Source organism: Pseudophryne corroboree, chromosome 9, assembly GCF_028390025.1.
Source record: "Pseudophryne corroboree isolate aPseCor3 chromosome 9, aPseCor3.hap2, whole genome shotgun sequence".
Classification (NCBI taxonomy): Eukaryota; Metazoa; Chordata; class Amphibia; order Anura; family Myobatrachidae; genus Pseudophryne; species Pseudophryne corroboree.
In genome coordinates, this window is record NC_086452.1 from 315455523 (window position 1) to 315470140 (window position 14618).

The 14618-nt window shown below is 45.1% G+C and overlaps 1 protein-coding gene across 2 annotated transcripts in view; it reads right to left on the minus strand.

Annotated features, from left to right (window-relative positions):
• MEI1 (meiotic double-stranded break formation protein 1) overlaps nt 1-14618 on the minus strand; it is a 1382157-nt gene that overhangs the window by 577754 nt on the left and 789785 nt on the right. For both annotated transcript variants that reach the window (XM_063940445.1, XM_063940446.1), the window contains exon 16: nt 11182-11242. In XM_063940445.1, coding sequence (XP_063796515.1) covers nt 11182-11242 — 61 coding nt within the window. The remainder of the gene's footprint in view (nt 1-11181; nt 11243-14618) is intronic.

A 14618-nucleotide genomic window follows, 5' to 3' on the forward strand; every position in this document is an offset into this window, starting at 1 on the left:
AACAGCACATGACGCAAAGAAAAAAAGAGGCGCAATGAGGTAGCTGTGTGAGTAAGATAAGCGACCCTAGTGGCCGACACAAACACCGGGCCCATCTAGGAGTGGCACTGCAGTGTCACGCAGGATGTCCCTTCCAAAAAACCCTCCCCAAACAGCACATGACGCAAAGAAAAAAAGAGGCGCAATGAGGTAGCTGTGTGAGTAAGATAAGCGACCCTAGTGGCCGACACAAACACCGGGCCCATCTAGGAGTGGCACTGCAGTGTCACGCAGGATGTCCCTTCCAAAAAACCCTCCCCAAACAGCACATGACGCAAAGAAAAAAAGAGGCGCAATGAGGTAGCTGTGTGAGTAAGATAAGCGACCCTAGTGGCCGACACAAACACCGGGCCCATCTAGGAGTGTCACTGCAGTGTCACGCAGGATGTCCCTTCCAAAAAACCCTCCCCAAACAGCACATGACGCAAAGAAAAAAAGAGGCGCAATGAGGTAGCTGTGTGAGTAAGATAAGCGACCCTAGTGGCCGACACAAACACCGGGCCCATCTAGGAGTGTCACTGCAGTGTCACGCAGGATGGCCCTTCCAAAAAACCCTCCCCAAACAGCACATGACGCAAAGAAAAATTAAAGAAAAAAGAGGTGCAAGATGGAATTGTCCTTGGGCCCTCCCACCCACCCTTATGTTGTATAAACAGGACATGCACACTTTAACCAACCCATCATTTCAGTGACAGGGTCTGCCACACGACTGTAACTGATATGACGGGTTGGTTTGGACCCCCACCAAAAAAGAAGCAATTAATCTCTCCTTGCACAAACTGGCTCTACAGAGGCAAGATGTCCACCTCATCATCATCCTCCGATATATCACCGTGTACATCCCCCTCCTCACAGATTATCAATTCGTCCCCACTGGAATCCACCATCTCAGCTCCCTGTGTACTTTGTGGAGGCAATTGCTGCTGGTCAATGTCTCCGCGGAGGAATTGATTATAATTCATTTTAATGAACATCATCTTCTCCACATTTTCTGGATGTAACCTCGTACGCCGATTGCTGACAAGGTGAGCGGCGGCACTAAACACTCTTTCGGAGTACACACTTGTGGGAGGGCAACTTAGGTAGAATAAAGCCAGTTTGTGCAAGGGCCTCCAAATTGCCTCTTTTTCCTGCCAGTATAAGTACGGACTGTGTGACGTGCCTACTTGGATGCAGTCACTCATATAATCCTCCACCATTCTTTCAATGTTGAGAGAATCATATGCAGTGACAGTAGACGACATGTCCGTAATCGTTGTCAGGTCCTTCAGTCCGGACCAGATGTCAGCATCAGCAGTCGCTCCAGACTGCCCTGCATCACCGCCAGCGGGTGGGCTCGGAATTCTGAGCCTTTTCCTCGCACCCCCAGTTGCGGGAGAATGTGAAGGAGGAGATGTTGACAGGTCGCGTTCCGCTTGACTTGACAATTTTCTCACCAGCAGGTCTTTCAACCCCAGCAGACTTGTGTCTGCCGGAAAGAGAGATCCAAGGTAGGCTTTAAATCTAGGATCGAGCACGGTGGCCAAAATGTAGTGCTCTGATTTCAACAGATTGACCACCCGTGAATCCTTGTTAAGCGAATTAAGGGCTCCATCCACAAGTCCCACATGCCTAGCGGAATCGCTCCGTGTTAGCTCCTCCTTCAATGTCTCCAGCTTCTTCTGCAAAAGCCTGATGAGGGGAATGACCTGACTCAGGCTGGCAGTGTCTGAACTGACTTCACGTGTGGCAAGTTCAAAGGGCATCAGAACCTTGCACAACGTTGAAATCATTCTCCACTGCGCTTGAGACAGGTGCATTCCACCTCCTATATCGTGCTCAATTGTATAGGCTTGAATGGCCTTTTGCTGCTTCTCCAACCTCTGAAGCATATAGAGGGTTGAATTCCACCTCGTTACCACTTCTTGCTTCAGATGATGGCAGGGCAGGTTCAGTAGTTTTTGGTGGTGCTCCAGTCTTTTGTACGTGGTGCCTGTACGCCGAAAGTGTCCCGCAATTCTTCTGGCCACCGACAGCATCTCTTGCACGCCCCTGTCGTTTTTTAAAAAATTCTGCACCACCAAATTCAAGGTATGTGCAAAACATGGGACGTGCTGGAATTTGCCCATATTTAATGCACACACAATATTGCTGGCGTTGTCCGATGCCACAAATCCACAGGAGAGTCCAATTGGGGTAAGCCATTCCGCGATGATCTTCCTCAGTTGCCGTAAGAGGTTTTCAGCTGTGTGCGTATTCTGGAAACCGGTGATACAAAGCGTAGCCTGCCTAGGAAAGAGTTGGCGTTTGCGAGATGCTGCTACTGGTGCCGCCGCTGCTGTTCTTGCGGCGGGAGTCCATACATCTACCCAGTGGGCTGTCACAGTCATATAGTCCTGACCCTGCCCTGCTCCACTTGTCCACATGTCCGTGGTTAAGTGGACATTGGGTACAACTGCATTTTTTAGGACACTGGTGAGTCTTTTTCTGATGTCCGTGTACATTCTCGGTATCGCCTGCCTAGAGAAGTGGAACCTAGATGGTATTTGGTAACGGGGGCACACTGCCTCAATAAATTGTCTAGTTCCCTGTGAACTAACGGCGGATACCGGACGCACGTCTAACACCAACATAGTTGTCAAGGCCTCAGTTATCCGCTTTGCAGCAGGATGACTGCTGTGATATTTAATCTTCCTCGCAAAGGACTGTTGGACAGTCAATTGCTTACTGGAAGTAGTACAAGTGGGCTTACGACTTCCCCTCTGGGATGATGATCGACTCCCAGCAGCAACAACAGCAGCGCCAGCAGCAGTAGGCATTACACTCAAGGATGCATCGGAGGAATCCCAGGCAGGAGAGGACTCGTCAGAATTGCCAGTGACATGGCCTGCAGGACTATTGGCATTCCTGGGTAAGGAGGAAATTGACACTGAGGGAGTTGGTGGGGTGGTTTGCGTGAGCTTGGTTACAAGAGGAAGGGATTTACTGGTCAGTGGACTGCTTCCGCTGTCACCCAAAGTTTTTGAACTTGTCACTGACTTATTATGAATGCGCTGCAGGTGACGTATAAGGGAGGATGTTCCGAGGTGGTTAACGTCCTTACCCCTACTTATTACAGCTTGACAAAGGCAACACACGGCTTGACAAATGTTGTCCGCATTTCTGGTGAAATACTTCCACACCGAAGAGCTGATTTTTTTTGTATTTTGACCAGGCATGTCAATGGCCCTATTCCTCCCACGGACAACAGGTGTCTCCCCGGGTGCCTGACTTAAACAAACCACCTCACCATCAGAATCCTCCTGGTCAATTTCCTCCCCAGCGCCAGCAACACCCATATCCTCCTCATCCTGGTGTACTTCAACACTGACATCTTCAATCTGACTATCAGGAACTGGACTGCGGGTGCTCCTTCCAGCACTTGCAGGGGGCGTGCAAATGGTGGAAGGCGCATGCTCTTCACGTCCAGTGTTGGGAAGGTCAGGCATCGCAACCAACACAATTGGACTCTCCTTGTGGATTTGGGATTTCGAAGAATGCACAGTTCTTTGCGGTGCTTTTGCCAGCTTGAGTCTTTTCAGTTTTCTAGCGAGAGGCTGAGTGCTTCCATCCTCATGTGAAGCTGAACCACTAGCCATGAACATAGGCCAGGGCCTCAGCCGTTCCTTGCCACTCCGTGTGGTAAATGGCATATTGGCAAGTTTACGCTTCTCCTCCGACAATTTTATTTTAGGTTTTGGAGTCCTTTTTTTACTGATATTTGGTGTTTTGGATTTGACATGCTCTGTACTATGACATTGGGCATCGGCCTTGGCAGACGACGTTGCTGGCATTTCATCGTCTCGGCCATGACTAGTGGCAGCAGCTTCAGCACGAGGTGGAAGTGGATCTTGATCTTTCCCTAATTTTGGAACCTCAACATTTTTGTTCTCCATATTTTAATAGGCACAACTAAAAGGCACCTCAGGTAAACAATGGAGATGGATGGATACTAGTATACTTATGGATGGACTGCCGAGTGCCGACACAGAGGTAGCTACAGCCGTGGACTACCGTACTGTACTGTGTCTGCTGCTAATATAGACTGGATGATAATGAGATGTAGTATGTATAAAGAAGAAAGAAAAAAAAAACCACGGGTAGGTGGTATACAATTATGGATGGACTGCCGAGTGCCGACACAGAGGTAGCTACAGCCGTGGACTACCGTACCGTGTCTGCTGCTAATATAGACTGGTTGATAATGAGATGTAGTATGTATAAAGAAGAAAGAAAAAAAAAACCACGGGTAGGTGGTATACAATTATGGATGGCCTGCCGAGTGCCGACACAGAGGTAGCTACAGCCGTGGACTACCGTACTGTGTCTGCTGCTAATATAGACTGGATGATAATGAGATGTAGTATGTAATGTATAAAGAAGAAAGAAAAAAAAAACCACGGGTAGGTGGTATACAATTATGGATGGACTGCCGAGTGTCGACACAGAGGTAGCTACAGCCGTGGACTACCGTACTGTACTGTGTCTGCTGCTAATATAGACTGGATGATAATGAGATGTAGTATGTATAAAGAAGAAAGAAAAAAAAAACCACGGGTAGGTGGTATACAATTATGGATGGACTGCCGAGTGCCGACACAGAGGTAGCTACAGCCGTGGACTACCGTACTGTACTGTGTCTGCTGCTAATATAGACTGGATGATAATGAGATGTAGTATGTATAAAGAAGAAAGAAAAAAAAAACCACGGGTAGGTGGTATACAATTATGGATGGACTGCCGAGTGCCGACACAGAGGTAGCTACAGCCGTGGACTACCGTACTGTACTGTGTCTGCTGCTAATATAGACTGGATGATAATGAGATGTAGTATGTATAAAGAAGAAAGAAAGAAAAAACCACGGGTAGGTGGTATACAATTATGGATGGACTGCCGAGTGCCGACACAGAGGTAGCTACAGCCGTGGACTACCGTACTGTGTCTGCTGCTAATATAGACTGGATGATAATGAGATGTAGTATGTAATGTATAAAGAAGAAAGAAAAAAAAAACCACGGGTAGGTGGTATACAATTATGGATGGACTGCCGAGTGCCGACACAGAGGTAGCTACAGCCGTGGACTACCGTACTGTGTCTGCTGCTAATATAGACTGGATGATAATGAGATGTAGTATGTATAAAGAAGAAAGAAAAAAAAAACCACGGGTAGGTGGTATACAATTATGGATGGACTGCCGAGTGCCGACACAGAGGTAGCTACAGCCGTGGACTACCGTACTGTACTGTGTCTGCTGCTAATATAGACTGGATGATAATGAGATGTAGTATGTATAAAGAAGAAAGAAAAAAAAAACCACGGGTAGGTGGTATACAATTATGGATGGACTGCCGAGTGCCGACACAGAGGTAGCTACAGCCGTGAACTACCGTACTGTGTCTGCTGCTAGTATAGACTGGATGATAAATAATGATATAAAAAATATATATATATCACTACTGCAGCCGGACAGGTATATATTATATAATGACGGACCTGCTGGACACTGTCTGTCAGCAGAATGAGTTTTTTAATTTTTATAGAATAAAAAAACACCACACAAGTCACACGACGAGTGTACTTTTTCAGGCAGACAATCACAATATACTATACTGGTGGTCAGTGTGGTCAGGTCACTGGTCACAGTGGTCAGTGGTCAGTCACACTGGCAGTGGCACTCTGGCAGCAAAAGTGTGCACTGTTTAATATGTACTCCTGGCTCCTGCTATAACCTATAACTGCTCCCCAGTCTCCCCCACAATTAAGCTGTGTGAGCACAGTCAGATATTATACATAGATGATGCAGCACACTGGGCTGAGCACAGATATGGTATGTGAGTGTGACTTAGTCACTGTGTATCGTTTTTTTCAGGCAGAGAACAAGAACAGAACGGATTATTAAATAATAATAAATTATAAAACTGCACTGGTGGTCAGGTCACTGGTCATCAGTCACTAGTATAACTCCTCCTAAGCTCCAGTAAGTAAATGAAGTGTCTCACTCTCACTCTCCTATCTATTTTAATTTCTAAACGGAGAGGACGCCAGCCACGTCCTCTCCCTATCAATCTCAATGCACGTGTGAAAATGGCCGCGACGCGCGGCTCCTTATATAGAATCCGAGTCTCGCGATAGAATCCGAGCCTCGCGAGGATCCGACAGCGTGATGATGACGTTCGGGCGCGCTCGGGTTAACCGAGCAAGGCGGGAAGATCCGAGTCGCTCGGACCCGTGTAAAAACATGAAGTTCGGGCGGGTTCGGATTCAGAGAAACCGAACCCGCTCATCTCTAATGTTTATAACCCATTCTGTTCAATAAACCACTTTTGTTTTTTTCATCTATCACCGTGTCTAAGTGTTTTTGGAAACATGTATCTTAACAATCATTTTGCACCTGGGCCCACCACTCGCTAGTTCTTCCACTGCCCCTACTACTTTACGTGCTATTCACCCCTGTCATCAGCACAGGGCCGGTTCGAGGGCGCAGAGCGCCCCGGGCAGGAAAGGGGTGTGGCCTAATACAGGGGGCGTGGTGAGTCACGCCCCCTGTACATTGAAAGCGCCGCTTGAATGCTGAGCGGTGCGCGATGACGTCATCGCGCACCGCACAGCAAAAGGTCCTCTCCACGAAGAGAAACTAGACGCTATGCGTCTAGTTCCCTTCGTGGAGAGGACCTTTGCTGTGCGGTGCGCGATGACGTCATCGCGCACCGCTCAGCAGTTACTCTCCACGAAGGGAAACTAGACGCATAGCGTCTAGGTCCCTTCACAGGAGGCGCCGAGGACGGGGACGGCAGCGGGCAGCGGAGGCGGACACAGCGGGCAGCAGTGGCGGATCTTGCCACGGTGCGGCGCCCTCCGGATGGCGCCAGCGCCCTCCGGAAGGCGGCGCCCCGGGCAAAAGTCCTGCTTGCCCGTGGCAAGAACCGCCACTGCATCAGCACTTTACTACTCAGCACCAGGATACTTCTCCAAGCTTCCCTGTTGCAATCAACACTCATCTCCCTACACTAGTGAGCTGTCTGTCTCCTGCAGCTATACCTGTGCTTGCTTCAGTTTGCCTCCAAGCCTCCCACATGCAGTCTCCTCACTACATATCACCTGTGTTCTGACCTGCAAAAGGCTGTTAAAGTTCGGCAGCTGCTGTTGCAAACACACTTGGATTATTCAGAACTGCTAACTACAGTCTGTTACACATTACTGCTTCCTGTGTGCAGTTTCCAACATTACTGCAGTTCCCAAACACTAACAGCACTAGTAGTGACAGCTTGCCTTTCCCTGTGGATTGAACTGCTGCTGACTATCACCAACTTGTTAACTGCTTCAACAGATGCACATATCCTTACTGTATATTTAGACTACCCATACTGAGTTCATACAAGCACTCACACATCTAAAACTCCAGTAATTAGCTACCACTGCAAAGAAGCATACCAATATTATTCTATTCCAGTGACTTACATTTTTGTAACAGTCCTGCCTGTGGTTCACATCATGTGCCCATGACAAATAAAGAATCTGACAGTTTGAACTAGCCAAATGGGAGCAGCTAATAAGCAAACACAGGCAGTAGCTTCACTGCAAAAACTGGAAAAACTCTTGGAGGAAGAAGAAACATCCAAATAGTGATGCATTTCCTGCGAGGGGTTTTTTGACTCTTTCCAACAATCAATTGATCAAACCAGTTCTGTTTCACAGACTCTTCAAATGGGCCCTAGCTCTTTTGCTCCTTATCGGAGATAACCAACTCCAGAGAAGCTCAACTGTGTAATCCTAAAGAGTGCAGAGGATTCCTTAATCATTGTGGTATCCATTTTGAACTGCATTTTGAAACTCTACAGTTTCACTACAGGCAGACTATCTGAGAGAGTATTTTCTCCACTACTTAACTCTCAAGCTTCTGAGCCACTTCTTCCCTTTGATTCAGAGCGATTTGCGGTACTGAGAAAGATGCTAGTTCAATTGCAAAATCAGTTAATGGCATGATATGGTATGGTATAGTCTAAAATCTGAAAAGAGATTCCTGGGATACATTCAAATACATTCAGAGGATTCTGTTGGTCAGAGGTTCTCTGGGAAAATAGGGGATTGTAAAATTACAACTATAGATGCAAAACATTTTACTTCTGCTCTTGCCAAAGCAAGTTTTGCAGTTTCATACTACCTAGGCTCTCAGAGGTTGAACATTAGTTTCGAAGAGACAATGACCTGTGTTTGTACTACGGTGATTCTAGACATTTTTTTCAAGTTTTTCCCATTCGTAAACCAAAAAATGATGTCAAGATACAAGATACAACCCCAAGTTTCAAGCACCAGTGAACAAATCCAAGTTTCAAACACCAGTGAATGAAGTCAAGTTCCAAATTTGGTGCGCAAGCTCTACACCCAGCATCTTCAGCTCCTGCAAGGGTTTTCAAGTATTTTCCCCCAAGGAGGTCTTCAAGTCTTCCAGCATCATGAAAGGGTTCTAAACCAATTGTAAAGTGCAATGGAATTTGCTGCGCTATATAAGAAACTGTTAATAAATAAATACATTTGTCGATCCCTTCTGACTTTTGATCTCAAGAAGAGACTTCAGTCTGCTGCCTCAGCAAGGGGATCTGAATTTGCTGCCTCAACAAGAGGTTCTGAGTTTATCACCTCAGGGAGAGTTTCTAACTCTGCCAGCCAGCCTGAGCCATCTCACAACAGCACTGGTGAATCAGTAAAAGACAATGGGCAGTCTGTTCCTGAGACAATATCATCCCTTCCTCTCAATGCTGAAAGCCCAGTGGTCCTTGTATCATATGCAACTTCTGCTTTTCTAGTGCCAGAGGTTCAGGAGTCTTCATTATCTGTTTCACCTCCAAGAGTTCATTGATTTATTTTTATGGAGCTCTTCTGCAATTCCGTGCTTTGGCACATCAGTACCTCACACATATTGAGAAAGTATCTTTGGCTCCTATTACTCCTGCCAATGCAGTTAAATATCTTTTGTTTTCATTTAGAGGAAAAGCCTTGGAAAGGGCTAACACACTCCTAGTGCTGTAATCCTAGGAGGTGTTCATAGTGCTACAGCTTCAGACATGGACTCCTGTCAACTGGTTACAATAGGGAATTCCAGCCTGACAGTAATTGAGAGTGCCACCGTGTTTGAGTAACACTTATCCAATCCTTTGGGTTCTGAACAAGACCAGGCTTTGTCGAACCAATACATTAGATACTTTTAAGCCATCAACAAGAAAACCATTCAAAAATCAGTACAAAGTTCACAGTCCAATGACTTGAGAGTTGGTTTCACTTCCATGTGTTCTTTCTGTGGTCCTTTGGGGTGTCCTTCAGATACATAACACCCTACTGATGTTGTTCCTAATATAACATAATAATATCAGATAAAGATCTGATACTAATTTGAACTTAGAGACTTTGATTCTAACTATGATCCCGTGGCGGGCCCTAGGCCATTTATTGGAAGTCTCATGTTTCCCAACTATAATTTTGTCCAGGAGGAAATACTAGTACATCAGTTAAAATTTCTCAGGAGAAGTGAAGAGTAGTATCTAGTCTGAAACCATGTGACAGAGGGAAGTTAACCACCATACCCTGTTATGTCTGATGTTAGAGGACAAGGATTTTTCTACTACTGACCCTCACTCTGCTTTTGAGTATTGCAGCTACTGGGATCTGTGATGTTCTTCCTCTAGTTAAGACAGTTATCTCTGAGTACCTTCAGAAGAAAGTTCCTTATGAGGTAAATCAAGCTACAGTGGAATCCAGTTTTAAGAATCTGTGACTCTTGTACCTCTACAGAAAAGATTCTAGTGATATTGTTCTACTGGATTTCAGAAATGAAGACAGTTCCGATTACAGTGATAGTGAATGGTCTACATAATCTGGTGACAAAAATCTTTCAATTAGAGATGAGAGTTGGAAGACTTTATATAGAAAAGAAGATTATGAGAACTCCAGCTCATTTTTGAGAGGTGTCCATCTTTCTATTAGAAGTCCCAAGTTCACAGATTTTCTAGGAATTTGCATTTGTACTTTTCTTCAAAACCACAAGGTGTCCAGGTGCCACCCATAAAAGGGGGATACTGTCACACTGCAGGTTCTCACACCCTCTTACCTCACCTGGCGCTGCCAACTCACTGCCCAACATGCCTCCTCTGACCAGTCATTTCAGGATGTTTCTGTAGTTTCAACTTCAGTATACCGTTCCTGTAGTCTGGGCTGCATGGGTGCAACCATTTTGCCTGAGGTCAGCTTACACTATTATAGCCATTCACAGAGACTTATTTCTCACATGACTGCAGTATCCAATCCTGGCAGAGAATGCCCTATATAAACCATTCTCAGGCACCTGTGCTTTGCCAGTTCAACTTGTCTTTTAGTCCTCATCTGGTTCCAGTATCACAAGCAACTCTGTTCCTGAGCTTCCTGCTACTTTGTATCAGTTTACCCATAATGCCCAACTGTCCCAATTTCAGCAGAACAGTCTGTTTTTTCTGGGTGTCCCATGGGCAGGTGGAGATTGGGAGGGACACTGTGACACTGCTGCAGAGATCAAAGAATGAATGACGGACACATGCACCTGTTATCCATACACTGTGCTGGCTCATAGAGAGGCTGGGGACTATCCAGCAGCTCCCAGAGCAAGCCCCAGCATGATGAAAAAAGCACCACAAAAGTTGGGAGGTAAGGTTTGCCTACAGTGATCTTCAGAGTGCCTCTACTAATTTATATTCTTCTGTTCCCGTTACCTTAAGTCTGTACCATTCCTGTCCATGGTCCCAGGCCAGGTAACCAGTCCCATACCTACTGTACAACAAATAAAGAATCTCAAACCTCCATGACTGGTTTTAGTTCTTCAGACAAATGGAGCCTCCTCCCCCCCTTTATAGAAGAATAAAGTTATTTTGTGTGAAAAGAAAGGTTGTATTGGCTACTCCTTTTACCCTTATTTAAATAATCTCCTCCCTCAAAAAAATTCTTGTTTCTCATCTGGGTGCAAAAGTACTTAAGCATCTGATCTGCATTTCTCCCAGCAGCTGGTACAAACTTTTACACCCCCACAAAGTAATTAACATCACATAACCTCATTTGTACTTTGCTTAGCTGAAAATCAGTGTAATTTACTTTTCTCACCTTTGACCTGAACATAATGTCGACTTCACCTCCATTGCCAATCTGATGAATGAGGAAGAAGCTGTAAAAAAATTACATTTAGAATAATATTTTTAATTAATCTGTTTGGATTATTGAAAAAAGTATCTCACTATAGAACTAACCTTATAAACTGAGTAAGTAATGAATATCAAACAGGTTTTGTTTGTTTTTATTTAAAAACATGCTAAGATGTAGTTCCTTAGACAATATAACCCAAATTAATAATGTAATTAAAATAACTGTTAAAAGAAAAAAGTGGTGCATCCGCAAATTAATATCTTAGATAATTTACAAGTAACCTAAAGTTGCCTTCCGCACTGTTTCACCTGCTGCCCAACGGCTGTTCGCTCACCACTGTTGGAGAGAAGGCATGACAACTCTCCATATACACAGTACGGCAGCCGGGCTGCAAAGAAGGAGCCGGGCACACTGCTAGTAACAAAATTGAAACAGGTACCCGGCATATGGAGACTGCGACAGTGACCGGTTTCCTGCACTCTGTGAGGTGGCACCAGATGCACTGCACTAGTTACAGCCCTGGGAAATCTTTGCCTGAACATGGACTTGAAACAGCAATATACAAAATCCAAATATTATATAGAGCTAGTAGTACCTGGCACTGCCTGGGAAAGTTCATGACCCAATGTCATTAGAATTAAATTGAAAGGGGATTTTGTATGCAGACATCTGAGTGACATTTAAAGTAATATTCTGAAGAACAAAAACAATAGTAGTGAAGTTACCCTTTTTACTGTGAAGATTTGAACTACATTAAAAAGACTATGCTTAAATTTGTGCGATACCCCGGAAAATGGTGCGCATACCCCTTTAAGACATGACTAACAGGTTCGCAGAAGCACAAGGGGAGAGTGTGGCACAGCAGAAGTTAAAACAAGAACCCTGGTCTGATCACATGGTCTGGATGCGGACCGCTGATTGGACAGGGGCAGCCTCAGGATGAGAGTCTTGTAGGAAGAAGAGAGGAGTTGTATGGAGGTATAGGGACGCATGCTGCATGCAGAGCAGAGCGGGAGATGAAAACAAGTGACAGCCGCAGGACGCTGGGTGGTAAGAGTGGCGCTGCAGAAGGGCAAGCAGCGGTGTGCTGCTGGAGAGACAAGTGCCGGATGAGCGGGTGTTGAGATGCTGCAGCCGGAGACCGGACACTGCCAGGCCTGTGGAGAGGTGCAAAAAGCGTGGATGCCACAGCCATCTTGTGACTGAGAGGAATCCTTAAGGACTGGCCTAGCAATGAAACTTCCGCTTAAGAGGGTCTACGTGAGTACATGAGTGACTAAGTAACCAAAACCACAGGTAAGCTTGATACTCAGTTTAAGGAACCACTATCACCAAGTGCACAGTTAAAGGTCATGAACGGCATAGTGCCACATTCCACAAACTGAATAACAATTTTTGGGAAAAAGAGAGAGAATCTGTACTGTTGATGCACAGGGGGAGTAAAGAAATTGTTTGTATTTTAAATGTAACCTTTATTTTGTCTTTATTTAAAATTATGTGATTATAGCTCACACGGTGATCCTAGACTACAGTGAAACAGAGGTTAAAATCACAAACTTTACATAAATATGAATAAATAAAAAATAAAAAATGGTGAAATAAAGATTTAAAATGGTGTCCACGTGTTGTTGGTTATTTGGTACGTACAGTTAATATCAATTTAGTATGATAACAGTGATTAGAGTTATGTGGTCGTCACAATCGTGCCTCACAATCGTGAAATTAGACACCCTGAATATAGTAAGCCTATATCATGTTGATCCTAGATATATCCTATATAGTGATAGTGTAACCAAAGGCCGCTCTCTCATATACTCCTTAAAGGAATGCTCCTTATTTTTAAAGGCCAAGAGTGCAAAGTGGTGTAACTGTGGATCCTAATTAGAGTTATTTCTAGGTGTGTGGCAATCTCTTCCTAGTGTCACACTTGGCGTAAGTTGGGGTTCCGACAACCGAGTTTTGGCAGAAGGGACAGCTACCCGTAAAGAAAAGGAGGACTTCGTAGGAAGATAACTGTAGTTTTAATTAATAATCAGGCTGTACACGAAAATTTGAGAAATTGAAGAAACTGGAAGAATTAGAGTCTATGGTTAAATGACTTGAAGAGTGAAGCTGAAGAACTCCGGTAAAGAAGAACTGAAGACTGTGCAAAGGAGGCAGGATCTAGGATGAATTGTCCATCCGGAAGATCTGTGGACTCATCTGAACTCAATGAACGAGAGAGCGCATCTGCTTTCCAATTAAGAGACCCTGGACGATAACTGAGCTTGAAAGAAAAACGTGTGAAGAACAGTGCCCACCTGGCTTGCCGTGGGTTTAAACATTGGGCGGTCTGAAGATATAATAGATTTTTGTGATCTGTGGTTACTGAGATTGGGTGCTGAGCTCCTTCCAGGAGGTACCTCCACTCTTCAAAAGCAAGTTTTATGGCAAGCAGTTCTTGTTCTCCAATGGCATAGTATTGTTCTGCCGGAGAGACTCTTTGGGAAAAATAAGCACAAGGATGAGCTTTCTGATACTCGAAGTACTGGGATAAAATGGCCCCCACTCCTACCGAAGAAGCATCCACCTCCACCTAAAAAGGACAACTGAGATCAGGTTGCCGAAGGATAGGAGCAGACATGAAGGCCTCTTTTAGAAACGAAAAGGCTTTTAGTGCCTCAGGTGGCCAAGCTGCAGAATTAGACCCTTTTCTTGTTAGTGCTGTAATCGGGGCAATGATGGAGGAATAATCTTTAATAAACTTCCTATATAAATTGTCGAAGCCGTAAAAACGCTGAATTAACTTCAGAGTGGTAGGAAGGGTTCAATCTCTGATTGCTTGGACTTTGGCAGGACCCATCTGTAATTCCCTCCCGGAAATGATGTAACCTAAACAAGGGATGGAGGGAACCTCAAACGTGCACTTCTCCAGTTTACAAAAGAGTAGATTTTCCCTTAGACGTCTCAAGACTTCTCTGACTTGTTCCTGATGGACTTTCAGATCTTTGGAAAATATTAGAATATCGTGCAGATACACGACCAGGCACTTATAGAGGAGATCTCAGAATAATTTGTTGACATAATTCTGGAAGACTGCTGGAGCATTGCATAAGCCAAAGGGCATCACCAGATATTCGTAATGCCCGTCGCGAGTATTGAACGCAGTCTTCCACTCGTCTCCTGTGCGAATGCGTATAAGGTTATAAGCTCCACGCAGTTCCAATTTGGTGAAATTGGTATCCCCCTTTACTAGGTCAAGGGGTATCTGTTCTTAACTGTAACTTTGTTGAGGCCCCGGTAGTCGATGCAAGGCCGTAGGCCCCCGTCCTTCTTCTTAACAAAAAAACCCCCTGCCCCGGCTGGAGAAGAGGAAGGGCGAAGGAACCCTTTGGCCAAATTCTCCTGTATATACTCAG